This window comes from Puntigrus tetrazona, chromosome 17 (genome assembly GCF_018831695.1).
Source record: "Puntigrus tetrazona isolate hp1 chromosome 17, ASM1883169v1, whole genome shotgun sequence".
Taxonomy (NCBI): Eukaryota; Metazoa; Chordata; class Actinopteri; order Cypriniformes; family Cyprinidae; genus Puntigrus; species Puntigrus tetrazona.
The window spans coordinates 18,162,635-18,177,041 of NC_056715.1; the positions used below are offsets into that span (position 1 = coordinate 18,162,635).

Consider the following 14,407-nt stretch of genomic DNA (forward strand, 5'->3'; position numbering starts at 1 on the left):
ACAGATATTATCATGTAATGATGATAGTCAAGATATTAGGCTCATTCTTCTATGTATAAAACTATTATTATTATTATTATTATTATTATTATTGAACGTGACAAAACTTTGTTTTCATTACAGCACATTAACAAAAAACATTGCTTATTCTCCATCATCGTTATATAAATATGCAGATAGTGTGTTATCAGTCTAAAGGGCTCAATTTCCAGAGCGCTGTATGACTTATGTATCAGTTTAATTTTAAGGTTACTCCAAAAATATGAACTTGGGCTACCTGAAAATACTGATAACTTCCGCTCTGACACGGGATGCTTCTCTATTTAGACCGTGCGTCCTGCGGTGAAATATATGACTGCTGTATCCCAATATATGAACTAGCCATTTTAAATATTGTTATATTTAACATGTCGATTTTTCAGTTTGTTTGAAAGTGTGTAATTTTGGTTACTGGTTTTTCCAGGCTCGCTCTCTCTCTCATGCACTCGTGGTTAAAATCACCAAATAGTTATGAAATAGCCTGCGACAAGTACAGAGAGTCTCTCTCTAGCCCCCAGATAACATTGTGTATCAGCGATCTCACAAGCTGCCGATGTGACCATATTAAAAATGACCATATCGCCCCGCCCTGTTGTCATGCGTCTCTTACACATACAGTTTTTCTTCAATGGTCAAATTAAGTCATGTAGATAGCTGTTAAGTAAAAATATCAATATGCAGTAGCTCGCCAATACAGCAGAATACAGCTCCTCTTTCTAGTTATCTTATTGAGACTGAATGGTTATTCTAAGGTAGATGTATTATTACATTGCAGTGTTTACAAGCTACACATTTTCTTCAGTTTGAAGCGCTAAACAAGCTTTAACGCGAGACATTTTTAAAAAGTTGTACGCGGTATTTCTTTTAAAATCGGTAACCTTTTTGATGTTATTTCATATTATGTACTAAAGTATGAGAAAGATACAATGCTTGAACTGAGATGCTATAGTGATTGCGCCTACCACATTAAAGAGCGTATTTATTATTTATTATATTTGAATTTCCTATTTAATTGTGTTCCATAAAGATATTTTGTTAATTTGGTAATGTGCATCACTAAGAACTTAGTTTGGACAGCTTTAAAGTTGATTTTCCTAATATTTAGGTTCCAGATTTTCAAATAGTTGTACGTCAGCCATATATTGTCCTATCGTAACATCGATGGTTTATTTGGAAGCTTAATGGAAGCTCATTTATTCAGCTTTCGGACGATATTTAAATCTCGGTTTCCAAAAATTGACTGGTTGTGTTCTCCAGGGTCACATGTGCCGTGCATTATGCTCACTCATAGGCCTCTCAGAGTTGTGAGGAGGTTGTGGTGGGAGTGGTGTTGTGGTGTCGTGTTTTTAACCCTCTCCTGACCCCTGCAGTATGATGCCATCAGGGTGAACCAGCTGTATGAGCAGGCCAAGTGGGCCATCCTGCTGGAGGAGATCGAGTGCACCGAGGAGGAGATGATGATGTTCGCCGCCCTGCAGGTACGTGCGCCTCCGAGCCTCGGCCGGGACTGCTGCGTAAGCTCGACAGACTGCGGTCTTCACTCGGGTCCCTGTTAATGAATTGGATGGGCTCCGTGCCTGGCTGCGTAGCATCCGCAGCGTGCAAACGTTTGGCTGCGGCGTTTGTTTTCACTGGCCCTTTGGCCAACGATGACCCTGCTATTTCAAACCCTCATAAATGTGGAGCGACAACACCTCAGGACGCCTCACTGTCTTCACGTCGTGTAAATATAGAGCGGGCGTCTGCTCGAGGGAGGCGAGACCACCCTGAGTCTCCTGCCCCGAGGAGGTGTGGGCTGCTCTTGCAGGGATTTGTGGAGGTGCATCAGCGGTGTCGACTTTCTCTGTTTACGTACAGCAAGGTTAAATTAGTCAGGTCTGTCCTTCCCCATCCGTCCACACCACGTCCAGTCAGAGGACACCGGTCTGGATGTGTCTCTGGGTAGACATCAGCAGCTCTAAGTTTAGCCAGCTTTACAGCGAGCCTGTTAACCGTTGAGAGAAATCTGTGTGTCATTCACCTACTAACTGCTCTTATCCGAGCGGAGAGATGGTGACATGAAAATGCCTTTAGCCTCTATTTTGAAAGCGAGGCTGTCATCGGCGTACAGTGAAATAAACATCTGTAGTCCAACTGTCCACTGTAGCACCATAGGGGTCGGAGAATGAGGTCACAGGCTTTAGTGTCCTACATGAATAGTATTGTATTTAAGAAAAACAATAGAAAAAAATTGTGTTAGCGACATTTAAATAAATGTTGAATTATTAACTTGAAACAAATTAAAACTAAAGAACTTGTAAAAAAATAAATAAAAAAAAATAATATATATATATATATATATATATATATATATATATATATATATATATATAAGAATTTACAATATTAATATGATGAATTATTAAATGACAACGTGTGTGTTTTTGTAATTTTGATGTGTTTTTATTTGCAGTACCACATCAACAAGCTGTCCATCATGTCTTCAGACAATCACATGAACAACAGCGAGAAGGAGATCGACGAGGTCGATGCAGCTCTGTCCGATCTGGAGATCACTCTCGAGGGAGGAAAGACGTCCAACACACTGGTACTGGCGCAGGCTTTTATCACATTCAAATATTGCATATCATAATACCCTTAAAAAACAATCACTTCATTCAAATCCCATATCTCCATGAAGCACTGTAGGGTTAAATAACATTACACATCACAATAAACATTAATTATGAGCAAAATATTACTCGCATAGCATTCATTTCATTACTTAAAAAAAAAAAAAAATCCAAGTATTATTTTAAATCAAAGTCGTTCAAATAAAGGATTATTTAAAAATGAGCACTGTAAGCGAGTGCAGTGATTATATAACATTATACTGCAGACCGATTAAACATGCTGAAATAAAAACAATGACATAAAAAAATGTAATCCGAACGGTGTGTTCTGAATTCTCCTGTTTCTGTAAAAGGCGTGCAGCTGTTATGCAGAAGATTTCAACATCATTACGACTTTACCAACTTTATTTATTACTTTATTTACACTTTTTGTTCTCAGGGTGACATCACATCCATCCCTGAACTGGCTGACTACGTAAAAGTGTTCAAGTGAGTCAAACTAAATGTTTTTTAGTCAAAAAAAAATCACATTAGGAAGCAAGGCTTTTTGTCACGTATATAGACTCTGTGTATTAGTCTATGCTGAGACCTGATCAGCGTTAGAGAAGGCTATATCAGAGGAATTTCCCTTTTGAGTATCTTTTGCTCTCACCTCAGACCAAAGAAGCTCACTCTGAAAGGATACAAGCAGTACTGGTGCACATTCAAGGACATCACAATCTCCTGCTACAAGAGCCGCGAGGAGGCCCACGGCACGCCGGCGCACCAGATGAACCTGAGAGGTGAGCGCTCGGCCCCGACGCCGTCCCTTTACCGCTGCAGCACTGCATCTCATGCATCTCTGTTTGTCCACAGGCTGTGAAGTCACACCAGACGTCAACATTTCCGGTCAGAAATTCAACATCAAGTTGCTAATTCCTGTAGCAGATGGTATGAATGAGATCTGGCTGCGGTGTGATACTGTGAGTAAGACACTTCTATTGATCGCCGCTCATCACTGCGCAATAAATCGCCTCTAAAAGGAATGGTTAATGGTTAACTAAAACTATATTAATTAAAAGTGGGGTTGTTGCATCATATAACAAACATAAGATATCACGTAAAAACACAACTATTACTATAAACATATAGCCTCTGAATTAATATGCATTAGATAAATCATCTTCCAGACCTGAGAGTCATCAAAAGCTTTTCTTTGCATTTTGAATTCCGCTACGCTCCTCAAAGATGCACGTGTGACGCTAAAGGTACTTGGAAATATTTTGAATTTGTTTCAGCTAGTTGCCAGGAACATCTAATTTTCATTCGGTACTGATTTCCTAAAATGACAAAAACCGAAATAAAAAAAAAATAGGCCAAAAAGTCCCCAAACACTAATAAAACTGACAAAAAACACTTTTTAAAATGAGAATGAAAAGGGAACATCAAACACATCTCAGCGGTGTTAAATCAGCGCTCTCCATGTCTTCAGGAGAAGCAGTACGCTCAGTGGATGGCAGCTTGCCGCTTGGCCTCCAAAGGGAAGACGATGGCAGACAGTTCCTACAACTTGGAGGTCCAGAACATTCTGTCCTTCCTGAAGATGCAGCACATGAATCCCGACCCTCAGATCATAGAGCCCATCAGCACCGACATCAACCCTGAGTGTCTGGTGTCTCCACGATACCTGAAGAAATACAAGAGCAAGCAGGTAAACGAGAGCGGTGTGCTGCAGACAGACGCTGATCTTAGCGTGCTGCTGATTTTTAAATCAGGCTTCACTGACAATAAAATTATGATAGTCATAAATTTTATTTTATATTAAGGGGATTTTTTCCCCTGTATTTATTAGCATTTTTGTGTTTTTCTGACCTTATGCATGAACCAGTTGCTTTTCCAAATTTAAAATGCATGCATGGGTTGCTTGAAACAGCACTGTATGGCGCTTCATGCGTCTCAGCAAGGGTCCAAAATGAACACGCGCGTGAGGAAAAACCTCCCTTGTAGAGTTGCTTTTAAAAGCAAATAACACTCGGTTCATTCACCATGATCTCCATCTCTGCAATCGCTCTTTGGGTTGCTTATTTGTAGCGAAAATTGTTTGAATTGTAATTTAATTTTATTTGGAAAAATGAAATTTTTGTAATTATTTTTTAACTTTTTTTTTTTTTTTTGTGTATCCCAATTAATCTTGATTAAAGTGCAGTTGGGCTTTCTTGACTGGATGTAAAAATAACTAAATAAAAAATTATTAATAATAATAAAAAAAAAATAGTAACAATAAAAACATAATAGCACACACACACACTATGTAAGCAGAAACACTCCTTTTGTATGCAGTTAATCAGAATGAATCGTTTGACAACACTGTATGTGTGTGAAAGTTTTTGTTGTACTTGATTGAAAAACAAGGTTAAAGTGAAAGTATGTGTGTAGGGGGTTTGTGTGGGAGCGGACAGACGGCTCCTGTGTGCTGCCGCCGCCGCCGGTGTCGTCTTACAGTGGCCCTGGACTCAGTCCAGCTCCTGTGATGCTGGGGGATGGTGGGCTTCCTGTCCTCACATCTCACTCTCTCTGGAAGAAACTTTGAGGAGCTGGGGTGGGGTCTTCAGAAACGGGCGGGAAAAAATACAGGAAACAAGCTGCGCCTGGGAATGTGGAGAGGCATCCTGGGAAGAAGAGAGCGGTTTGTTTGTGAGGGCGATGGTGGAGTCCGGATGATTCTGAGCTCTTTTATCCGTGCATTATACGCTCGATTTCTTTTCTTCAGAAGCTTTCTCTGGGATTTTATTCCCAGAAGGACGTGGGTCAATAAGCACTAAACTTTGGGGAAACAAGGATAGATGACTTTCTCACTTCCAGGCTCGACAGGATCAGGAAAGCGGATGTTGTCATCCGAATGGTGGGGGGTTTCAGATGATTTCTTGGGTGTAAATGTGTGTGGCTCCACCTTGTGGAGGCGACGGTGTATAGCTTGAAGTGTGACGGAAACGTTTCGGGTTAATCGTGAACTACAGCTCAGCCATGGACTTTGAACCCAGTTTATGTGTTTAAAAGGTTTTGATTTGGTCAGCACAAAACATGGCATTAAAGACTTTTTTTGTTGTTGTCGTTGATGAAGATGAAATCAGAATCAGAAGATATAAAAATAGGTGTTCGGATGCTAGTTTGACGTTTATAAGCTTTTAAAAGCTTGAGGTTTGAAGTACAGGGCAGTCAAAGAGAGATATAAACTACTTCTGAATCCACTAATGGTGGTTGACCTGCATTGTTATTGTGGTGTTAGATTTTGTTAGTATGCATTAGAAATTTTATATATACCTGCAGTTACATAAGCATGCGTTTTAATATAATGAACCATAAGCAATGGATACTGCTATTTTGTAATTTATTCAAATAATAAAAAGCTTAAATGTGAAATTAAAAGCAAGAAAAAGTGAGTTGAACTGAATCATTTAACGATTTTAATACAATCTCATTCGATATGTATTTCACACCCCATCGCTTAAATGTTTTAGCACGTATTTGAACACGTTTTAGCACATTTTTGTTATTATTTGTGGTTTTAGCATGTTTTAGTTTTTGCACGTTTAGCATGTATAAGTTAGCATGTTGCTAGCATGTTCCTAGCATGCTTTAGAATACGTTAGCATTACAATATTTTACAACAAAAGCGAACAATAACTCTTATTGTAATTGAAAAGTATTATATGAACTTTTTGGAGGTCAAAGTCAGATGTGTTGGAAAAGATCGAGAGTACAGAGCTAGAACATCCAGAAGGTCTGTTCCAAGTTTGGTGGTCATAGCTTGATAACTCAAGGACGGGTTCGAAATTTGGCCTAAGAGGAATAATAAGCTTACTAGATCCGCGTGTTGTCATCATAACTTTTATTTGAAACGAGTCAGCCTGACATCAGTGCAAAAGCAGCTTCCCCTGTGACTAGTTGTGCTTGGTTTCAGACCGACGGTATGTCACGATCTCTGCTAGCTCACAGGTTTCTACATGGACACAGTATGGATGGAGCGTGTGCAGCGTGTTCCTCCGATCTCTCCTCGTGATCCTCCCCTGCTGTAAACTCACTCGCACACCCTGCCCTTTTCTTTCTCTGTACATTAACGGTTGTTTTGATTCTGTTATTCTGCCTGTTTGCTGCTTCATTCATTTATTTGCTTTTCCCTTGTTTCCTCTCCGCGTTCCTCTTCCCCGTTTCCACCCTCCTCAGCCAGGCTTTGTCAGGGACCTGGTAAGTCGCTCGTTTGACAGCTGCTAAACGTCCACGACTCACTAACACCGGTGCTGTGTCTTACTCCAGAGATCCTCCCATTAACCACTTGACCATTTATAGCTGTAGCTCACCCCGAAGCTCACATTTCAACATTTCAGATCATGTTTTGAGTCACTGGTGTCTCCTCCGGGACAGCTATCTGCCTGAATGCTGTTAAGTCAAATTATGTGTAGGCTCTATTTTTAGAAATATTCAAATGAATAGAGAATCAGCTTGTAGTCTCATGACTACAATACAGGCTTGTAATGTCACATTAATTTGTAAAACCGTTGGCACAAGCATGATTATTGCAGATTTCACTAAGCATGAAATATATTTGCATCATTTACAGTTATTGTTTTGTTATATTATTTTAGATGCACAATGCAGTTTTCCGCAGAGCCCCTAAAAAGACGTGGTGATGAAAGAAAAGCGGAGATGGGTTTGCGTTCTCTCACAAAAATGTTGCGTTCCCCTGAGAAATTTTGAGTTTGTTTTCACCAAACTTTGTGTTTGTTTGCAGAACGTTTATGGTGGAAAAATTAGGTGTGCGGTAGTTCTGTGAGAGATCGTAGAGTTTCTTTTTCGAATGCAAATGTTTTGTGAGAGAATGTAAAGTTTCTTGGAGGAAAGCAGTAGTTTTTAAAAGAGAAAAATTATGCAAGAGAATCTAAATTTAGCTAAACAACGTATTGTTTCTTGGGTGAATATTGTAGTTATGTGTCAAGTTTCTAGACCAATTCAATAGTTTTGTGAGAGGATCTAGTTTATTGAGAACGTAATGCATCTTGTGCAAATGCAACAGTTTTGGTCAACAACACTTTCTCAGGAGGAAGCAGAATCCTTGAAATATAATGCAGAAGCACTGAAGGAACACTTTTCCGTCACCATGTCCTCTTTGGGGCTCTGTAGTTTCCACTTTTATCACCACATTTGTCTCGTAGTTTGTCAAAAATATAAGCTTCTCTTTCATAGATTGATCTTTTGAGGGAGTTCTGATTAAAGCTTTCACGAGGCACGTAACTGATCTGCGGGAGACTCCTGGGACGTCACTCATTTCCTTCTGGTGTGAAAATGTTTCGTGTTCTGGGGAAACGGGGACTAAATGACGGTGACTGGGGTAGCAGTGCCTCCTGTGAATGTGTGTTATGCCGCATGTGTAACAGATCATAAGCGATGCTTAGAGGAGCATCTTGTGTGTTCACCGTGATCTCTGTGGTGATTGAATGCAACAGTGTCATATCGACGTGTCTGGTGTTTCATTCTTCTCTGGGGTTGTTTTCTGACGACGGCGTGTGTTCTCTCTGACTTTCTGCTGAAATTACGATGGCTTATAGCACTTGTGTATTAACGCTCACCCATGCATCATTCTCAGATTTCTGCCCGTATTCTGGAAGCCCATCAGAACGTGGCACAGATGAGCCTCATCGAAGCCAAGATGCGCTTCATACAGGCCTGGCAGTCCTTGCCTGAGTTTGGAATCACCCATTTTCTTGCCAAGTGAGTGTCGCTTAAACCTGACATTTCTGTCTCTCGGATATATTGATTACATGTTTGTGTGCCAATAAAAATAGCATTTTTGAAGTTCAGAGTTAATTCTTGTTTACGTAATTTACTTGGCTTCATGTGGATCCAAGCCCATGTATTTTCTTCTGCAGTAACTACTGACTATTGCTTTCAAAACATAATTGCAACCCCCAACTGAGCTGTATATCACTGATCAGTGAGTTGAGTTCTCAAACCAGATCAAGAAATAATTTGCTCACAAACTGCACAGTGCTACTTCTTGTATAAATTCTGATGGACATACCAAGACGAGCTGCGTCAAGATTTTCAATGCATAACAACTTAATTGTCAGCCTTGCACAACTTTGAAAAGTCTTTTAAAGAATTTAAGTGTGCAAGTCATTGTTTACTTCGGTGTTAGATTTTCGGTGTAGCTGTAGATTGAGTCTAATAAAGTTCTATGAGATTTAGTCGACTTATGTTTAAAGCAATTCAGATGACTAAAATATGACTACAAATAAATTAAAATGAACACTGGTAAACACTGGTGCTCTTTGAATGAAATTCATACGAGGGTGAGTAAATGACAGAGAGTCTACAGTTAGAGTGAGCTGTCCCTTTTGATATGAGGAATAATTTCCTCATATCTTCTATATCTTTCATTTCTTCTCATTGCACACTTTTTGTCTTCTCGCAAAATCTGCTTGGATAAACACTGAGCCTGTAATTGTTACCTTTCTTTACGTTAGGTTTCAGGGGGCCAAGAAGGACGAGCTGATCGGCATCACCTACAACAGACTGATCCGTATGGACGCCGGTACAGGAGACGCCATCAAGACCTGGCGCTTCAGCAACATGAAGCAGTGGAACGTCAACTGGGAGATTAAGATGGTTAGAAGTTGTTTCTGATGATTACTGTGCACAGAATTTTCCAAACTCAATGGAACTTGAAGTTTTGATCCAGCATAAGCCAATCTAGGAAAGCTGTAGCTTGTAAACGTGCGTGATGAATTTTGAATCTTAATTGAACTGTATAATTTAGAAATCTGCAACAAAAACAGGTTTGACTTCAGTTTTGTGAAACTATCAAACTAAATGGCATTTTTATTTTCTTGCTTCCGAACAACAGTCATGCAGTGTTTCCTTGGTTACCGCTGTAAACAAAGCAGCTGCGCTTATGAACACTACTTTAATATGCATCGTTCAGAAAAAAGGCTGTCTTTCTAAAAACATTGTTCATTAATTTAAACCCATTCAACTGTATCACAGTTTGTTTAGCATCTCGAACAATTTTAATCGTCACATATTTTAAACGATTTTCAACTGGCTTGTGGTTCATCGTTACATCCCTACTGATGATCGGTGCAGGACATCATGAAAACTGATGCAGTGTGTCGTTTAAAGCATTCAGGTACACTGCAGTAAGACTGGCGAGAGAAGAAAGAAGGAAAGAGAGGATCAGAAGTGGTGATACACCTCTTCACTTGGATATAGGAAGTGTGATAAAGGTTTATTAAGTCCATTTGTAACTATGGCTGGTTCTGAGTGGATAAGAGCAGCTTGTCTTATCTGACACACTGTGATGAGCACCGTAGTGTTACAGAAAGTTCAGTGGTCTGTCCATAACATATGATGATGCACAGGATCATAACCATAACCACCACTAACAGAAAATATAATACTTAAGGTACAATATCAGAAACAAGCATGAGAAAAATATGACTTAGAATCCGACCATCTAATATAAAAATATACAATTATCAAATATCACTAATTATGTTTAGTTTTCCAAAATATATTATACAGTAGTTCATATTTTTGCCTGTAAAACCCATACACTTAACAGTAATTTACAGTAAAATATATGAATATATGGTAAGGAAATTTATCATTTATAAAAATGTATAAAGATGATTAATAAACAGGCTTTTACTGTAGCATTTAATACAATAATACATTTGAAAAATAGAGCTTTTTTCCTAGTGGCAGCTTTCAGTGAGCAGGTCTGTTTAAATTGACTAGGTTTGGGCAAAAAAAAAAAAAAAAAAAAAAATATATATATATATATATATATATATATATATATATATATATATATATATATATATATATATATATATATATATATATATTTTTTTTTTTTTTTTTTTCAAAGTAACATGAACATTGTACTGTAAATCAATGAGATCTGTATACCAGTACAGCAGTAGTTAAATATGATAGCCGCTGATAATTACATCTTAGTTAGAAGACATTGAAATGATCCAATCGTATAATGCAATGCAATTCAATGCTCACTGAGAGCTGAAGAAATAAAGGCTCCTCAGAAGATGTGAGATGTTTTGGAGGCTTGTGAAGATCATTGCTCCGCTGAGGAACAGTGAAAGTAAAGCTCCTCAAAATATCCTGATGATCAGATTCTTCTAGAAAGTGATTGATGGAGAATCAAGTAAAGCTGAGCTGCTTCGGTCCAGGAAGTGTTCGTCTGAAATATGACTGCAGTTATTCTCATGTTTGTTGATCTAAAAGTCATTTCAGATTTGACACGAGAAGCTGAAGCTGGATGGTTCTACAGTTACACTAAAAGAGCTTTTCCTGGATAAACGACTCTAAACTATCAATCAGACGACCGAAAGCAACAGTAACATTAGATCATTCACAGACTTCTGAGATCTTGAGCTCTGACCAGCATCTGCTCTGTTCTCACGGCAGGTGACGGTGGAGTTCGCGGACGAGCCCAGCCTGGCCTTCATCTGTGCCGAGGTGGACTGCAAAGTGGTGCACGAGTTCATCGGCGGCTACATCTTCCTGTCCACGCGCGCCAAGGACCAGAACGAGTCTCTAGACGAGGAGATGTTCTACAAGCTGACCAGCGGCTGGGTCTGAGCGCCGCCGCCGCGCTCGCTCTCACGCTTCTCCTTCTTCTTCTTCTTCATCTCTTTTTAACCGCTCCGTCGTGGCCGCATCGTAATTCACGTGTTTTTCTTTTATTCAGTTTATGCGCGTTCATAACACTAGCAGACATGAAGCTCTGCCTCAGCAGAGCCGTTTACCGCTCCCCTCCAGAAGTCGTTAGTTTGAGACGAAGTTGCTACACACGACCTCTGACCCTACGCCAATTATTTATTTGTCACTAATTCACGCCGCGTCTCTCTGTCGAATGTGCGCTGCTCGTTTGTGCCCATCAATCTGTAATGATGGCGGTCGCTTCAAAGTGACGTCGTAGAGAAGGAAATGTTACACTAGCTTTAACGCCGCTGCTCCTGAACGCTATCGACCGATGAGTAAAGACGCTACGCTTCGGGTCGCTAGTCTTTAATTAAAAAAAAAAAAAAAAAAAAAAAAACCCAATCGTTTAGGTCCTTTCTAAGCACTTGGAAAATAAGCTGTCGTTTGATTACATGTAATAACGCCGATATTTTTGTACGCTATGAAGGAGAGTCGTCCACTTTTTTTGTAGCAGCTTGCGGCGCGAGAACGTTTCTGAACCCGGGCTGCTCTCGAAGGTCATCGAAGTTTCTTTTTATTATGAAGTCTGTCGTTTTATTCATCACTCTTTATCGTGAACCAGTATAGTATTATTCAAAAGCCTTTCTTTAATACGCACCAGCGATAGGTCACAAACCATGCAATTCCCTTTGTTTTATTATTTTTTTTTTCCAAAATGAAGGATCGCTAAATGAAGTATTAATTTGTTTCGTTTTTTTTTTTTTGTATCTAATGTAAAAAAACAGGTTTTAAAAACAACATTGTACAGTTTTGTTGCTGCTTTTTTCTGTCGTTTTTTGGAAGTCTATTTTTTTGTTTGTTTTCCAGAAGAGAGGGGAAAAAAGCCATTTTTGTTGACATCTATGGATTGGTGCCCGTCGATCTTAAGGACTTTTAGAAATCTATATATAAGTGCATATGAAGAATTGCTCCTGGCTGGAATAAACTCGTGCAGATCGTGGCATCCTCGTGATGGTTTGATTTAGTTTTTCTGCTGCTCTCTGAGCGTGCTCCACACACTCCATCACTAATGAAGCGCAGCAGAATCGCTCTTTCTGTGCCTTTCAGCGCGTCACTTCCCGTCAGTATTGTCTCCTGATGTTTCTCCGTATGAAGGTGATTTCGCAGCCAGAAATGAAGATTATTATTATTATTATTATTTTTGGTTTGATTTTTTTTTTTTTTCTCTCTCTCTCAGATGCCAGCAGTGCGTTGCATGGCCTGCTGTTTTAAGATTGTAAAAATGCCATTTACCTGACAAATAAATAAATAAAATCATTTTTATTTAAAATCACAAGCATGCCTTGGTTTTGTGCGTTTTGTGGGCTCCTCCACAAGAGAGCAGCATACAGCGAGAAACTACTGGATGTATTGGACAACTGTGTAATTATGAAGTAGCACATCGTCTTTAATTCTGAAAATCTGCTTTTGAGTGACCGTGAAGAAACGAACTAGTTCATCATGTGTGAGCTTCAGACAAAACCCTGGTCTGATTCGGAGAGACTCGAGTACAAGAGCAGCAGAAACGGTCTATGTATGAAGAATATATAATAAATAATACAGTAAGAAAATCATTATGAAGGGCGGCTCGTTTTCCATTTTCATCTGATCCTACTTCTTCGTGGAAATGTCCAGCTTTTGGCTGCCTTCGTTTGCTCAGAGTTTAAAAATGATAGTTTTATAAAAATGTACAAAAGCTTTTTTGCTGTGTGCACCTGGTTTATGGCTCCTTGCACGGGAAGTATGTGTTCTAATAGAGTTTAATGATCACAAAGGCATCTGTCGATCTGCTTCTTTTAGGTGTGCCACGTCAAAACTAAACACCTGTAAGCCAATAAAGAGCTTGTGGCTGTATGCGTGCATAGTGATATTAAAAGGAAATGTTTGCCGTGCAGTACTATAATAAGCCATACATAATATGGCATTAAATATTAAACATTATTATTGTTGCATTAAGTATTAATTTGAGGCATGCCATATTGAGTGTCACGTGAACATCTTAGAAACCAACCTGTGGTGTGTCTGCTCATGTGCTCCAGAAATCAGTTCCAGTTCTTCTAAAGTCAAGAAGATTCCAATCAAGCCGAATAGAATTAAAAATGGTTGGCTTGACGATATCAGTAGAGATGATCATCCACCACTGGACGCTTTGAGATGGATTAAACCCAAAACTAAATGGCAGTCATCATTAAATGATTGCACCAAACTCAAACGTGCATAAAAATGAAATACTAAAAGATTCAAAAGCAGAAATGGGATGCAGCCCACAATTCTATTTAAATAAATGAAAACACGGATTCGCTAAACAATCTTTTAAAGTATATTTTTCTTATGGTAACTGATAGTTCTCAGTGACTCGAATGTTTGTGGATGGTTAAAGATGTTGAGAAGAAAGACGTGTGATGTTTACCCGCGCTTTTCGTGTTACGTCGACTTTGTTAGATAACATACGGTTTCTGTGGAATACGTTAGACCTCGGCTTCTTCTTTGGAAACGAGATCTTGTTTTTCCCTTCACCGAGTCCCTGTCGGCCAGCTCTCGCTTCCTCGAAAGTCTCGAGTCCGCTCTTAGGACGTGAAGCGCGTCAGGTGAAGCGTCGCGTGGCGCCGCGCGTCTGGTCCACGTCACTCGCGTCTCCGCGCGCACGAGGCAGTGCGCACTACTGAGGGAACACCGATCCCCGCGGCACCGGCTCCGGGCTGACAGAAGCGCGTCTGCTGATGGGACGGAAGACAGAAGAATCCCGCTGAAAACACGGTGAAAGGTAAGAAAGCGCGAGCGTCTCTGAGCCGCGGCGCGTGTCCGAGTCGAGTCAAGTTTTATTCTGCGCTCTTAGTGTTTATTGTTACACGACCCGGATTCCTGTCTTTAGGAAACGAGCACAATACTCTCTATTGTGTGTCCGGCGACAAACACGACGCTCTTTCAGTTTCTTTTGAAGGAAGCGAAGTCTGGAGCTGATTTTACTGCTGCCGCGAGTTTTATATACGATACGAGCAGGAGGAGAGAAAACGACA

General features: G+C 39.8%; 2 protein-coding genes across 6 annotated transcripts in view; both read left to right on the top strand.

Moving 5' to 3' along the window:
- fermt2 (FERM domain containing kindlin 2) overlaps positions 1-12,687 on the top strand; it is a 39,730-nt gene extending 27,043 nt beyond the window's left edge. For 2 of the 5 annotated variants that reach the window (XM_043262219.1, XM_043262221.1), the window contains 10 exons: positions 1,410-1,517; positions 2,492-2,626; positions 3,091-3,140; positions 3,309-3,433; positions 3,507-3,613; positions 4,123-4,341; positions 6,855-6,875; positions 8,272-8,396; positions 9,152-9,293; positions 11,115-12,687. In XM_043262219.1, coding sequence (XP_043118154.1) covers positions 1,410-1,517; positions 2,492-2,626; positions 3,091-3,140; positions 3,309-3,433; positions 3,507-3,613; positions 4,123-4,341; positions 6,855-6,875; positions 8,272-8,396; positions 9,152-9,293; positions 11,115-11,288 — 1,206 coding nt within the window. In that variant the 3' untranslated portion in view covers positions 11,289-12,687. The other 3 variants (XM_043262220.1, XM_043262222.1, XM_043262223.1) reach the window with 2 other exon arrangements.
- Positions 12,688-13,764: 1,077 nt separating this feature from the next.
- Positions 13,765-14,407, top strand: part of stxbp6 (syntaxin binding protein 6 (amisyn)) — a 31,745-nt gene continuing 31,102 nt past the window's right edge. The window contains exon 1 of the mRNA XM_043262224.1: positions 13,765-14,154. The gene's annotated coding sequence lies outside the window, so the exon portion shown is untranslated. The remainder of the gene's footprint in view (positions 14,155-14,407) is intronic.